The sequence below is a fragment of the Olea europaea genome, chromosome 23 (assembly GCF_002742605.1).
Source record: "Olea europaea var. sylvestris chromosome 23, O_europaea_v1, whole genome shotgun sequence".
Lineage (NCBI taxonomy): Eukaryota > Viridiplantae > Streptophyta > Magnoliopsida > Lamiales > Oleaceae > Olea > Olea europaea.
Window position 1 is genome coordinate 8,160,118 of NC_036259.1, and position 2,336 is coordinate 8,162,453.

At 35.9% G+C, this 2,336-nt stretch overlaps 1 protein-coding gene across 1 annotated transcript in view; it reads left to right on the forward strand.

Moving 5' to 3' along the window:
- Positions 1-388: 388 nt before the first annotated feature.
- LOC111371990 (putative transcription elongation factor SPT5 homolog 1) overlaps positions 389-2,336 on the forward strand; it is a 7,479-nt gene continuing 5,531 nt past the window's right edge. The window contains exons 1-4 of the mRNA XM_022994131.1: positions 389-886; positions 1,004-1,014; positions 1,157-1,227; positions 1,786-1,827. Coding sequence (XP_022849899.1) covers positions 567-886; positions 1,004-1,014; positions 1,157-1,227; positions 1,786-1,827 — 444 coding nt within the window. The 5' untranslated portion in view covers positions 389-566. The remainder of the gene's footprint in view (positions 887-1,003; positions 1,015-1,156; positions 1,228-1,785; positions 1,828-2,336) is intronic.

Below are 2,336 nucleotides of genomic sequence, written 5' to 3' on the forward strand. Positions count from 1 at the left end.
AAAAGATTGCGTCCATCTTGCAACCCAAAACCATAACCATTGGAACCAACACCACCATTTTTGGCAGCCAATTGCAATTGATGGAACCACCTAGTCGTCGAGGCAATTGAGTAGCAATTGGATTGATTAAATGTGTAGATTAGAGAGTGGAAACTTGATGCATAGATTTACTGGATTAATGGAGAAAGAGAGTGGTACAGAGAGAGACTCGTGTGAGAGTGGAGAGATATTTCTGATTTCTGAAAGATTAAACTTAAAATAAGATTAATGAAATGTAAATTTAAAAAACAGGCGCTCATGTAATTTCCATGAGTTAAAATGTGTGTATAATTCCCACTAATATTAATAAAATCAAATAGAAATCTATAAAGCCCAATGTAGCAGGCCCAATCGTATCGCAGCACCGCTTCACTCTGTTTCCGTTATCGAATCTCTCTCTCTTCCCACTTGCGATTTCACCTTATAAGGGCTCGCTCTCTTACTCTACACACACCTTTCAAGCAGTGATCAACCTATATTGCAATCGAGTTTCTTACGAAGGAGGGAAGAAATACTTGTCAATCTCCATGCCTCGTAGCCGATACGATGATGATGACGATCTGGAGCCAGAGGAGGAAGAGGATTACGAGCCGGTGGACGAGGAAGATGAGGAGTACCATGACGGCGGGAAGGCTGGAAGGAAACGGACGAGATCGGATTTTATAGACGATTTTGCGGAGGAAGACGATGATGAGGAGGAGGAGGAGGAAGATGATGAGGAGTATGACGGCGGCGGTGGTCACCGAGGTAAGCGGCAGAAGAATCGAGGGTTGTCGAACTTCTTTGATGAGGAAGCACAAGTTGATAGCGACGAAGAGGAGGAAGAAGAGGAAGGCGAAGACGGTTAGTTTTTTTTTTTTTTGGCTGCTTTCATTTTATTTTACGTTATTGATTACTTAATTTATTAGTTTTTTAGTATTATAATCTGTTGAAAATTTTCTTAAGTGGAAGTTCTGTGATTTAGTGAGAATGAAAGTGCATGAGGCGAACCTGTAATTGTATCAAATCGAAAAATCTGAAAACTTAATAGTTGAATTACGTCAAAAGAAAAGAAATTAGGGACATAGGGTTGGAGACATTTCTTTCTATGTGTTGTGATTTTATATAAATCAATTAGTAAATCTGTTGAAGTTTTCAGTTTTGAGTGAATCATTGCAAATGTCAGTTGGTGGACTTGTTGAGTTTCGAGTATTAATTTGGGAGAAAAGGAACAATAAAGTGGCTGTGTCCATTACAATCTCAAAAAGAGAAGAAAAACATTTTTAGATACTTATGTTAGGACTATTAGGAACTTTATATAAGATTGTTCAACTATTAGAACTATTATCGTATTAATTCAATTATGTTTTTGAACGTCTGGGTAAAAATAATGATATCTTTTTCTGTGATTTAGCAAGGATTGAAGCGATTGGGCGAGTAAAGTAGTAGAATTTCTTCTATTCATAGGGCAGAAATTAGGTCAAAAGGTCTATGCTTTGGCTGTTGCTTATCTGAAAGGTGGAAAAACTGTAGACCGTTTCTTGAGGTCTCTCTTGTAGAGAGGTTATTGATTGATTGTTTGATTCTGCCTCTAAATTAGGTATGGCTTGAATATGATATTGCAACCTTCTTGTTATCATAGTTGTTGTGGATGGAACTTTTGGGAAATTTTGTTCTGCATAAATAGTGAATAGGTTTAAGTTATTTTGTTGAAGAGAAATTTGAGTTGAGGATTGGTTCTATAGCTTTTTAACATTTCTGATATAGCTTTTTAACATTTCTGATAAAGAATTCAAGATTATTAGATTGGTTAGTTTGCTATGTTATGGTTATATACTATATAGGCCAGACACCTAGTATATTTGTCTTTGCTTTATTATTATTCAATAATATTTCGAGTTCTGAAGATATGCATTTTAGCCTGTCAAATTTTTTCAGTTACCTGGAAAATTCCTTTCCAACTACCATTTTTAACGGTGCAAAATGTGATGAATTCCAAACTTATCCATTTGAGTAGGTGCATACTTGCTAAGTTACAAACACTTGTTCCCCTTTAGAGAAAACACCTGCAAGGTTTGTGATAATGTCCTTCTAATGTAAATCTTTGGTAACTTTTAAAATGATTTGTGGTCTACAATGAAGTGCTGTTTTTTGGTTAAGTCATCTGTTCTGGTCATCCACTATGGTAAACTTTGTTATAGGTTTAGATTTCTTAGTTTTTTGAATGAATTAATCATTTGCCAGTAGTGAAATTGAAATTCTGCAAATTCTTTCTGCATTCTCCTATTGTTTCACTAGGTTGGAACACTGAGTGGACC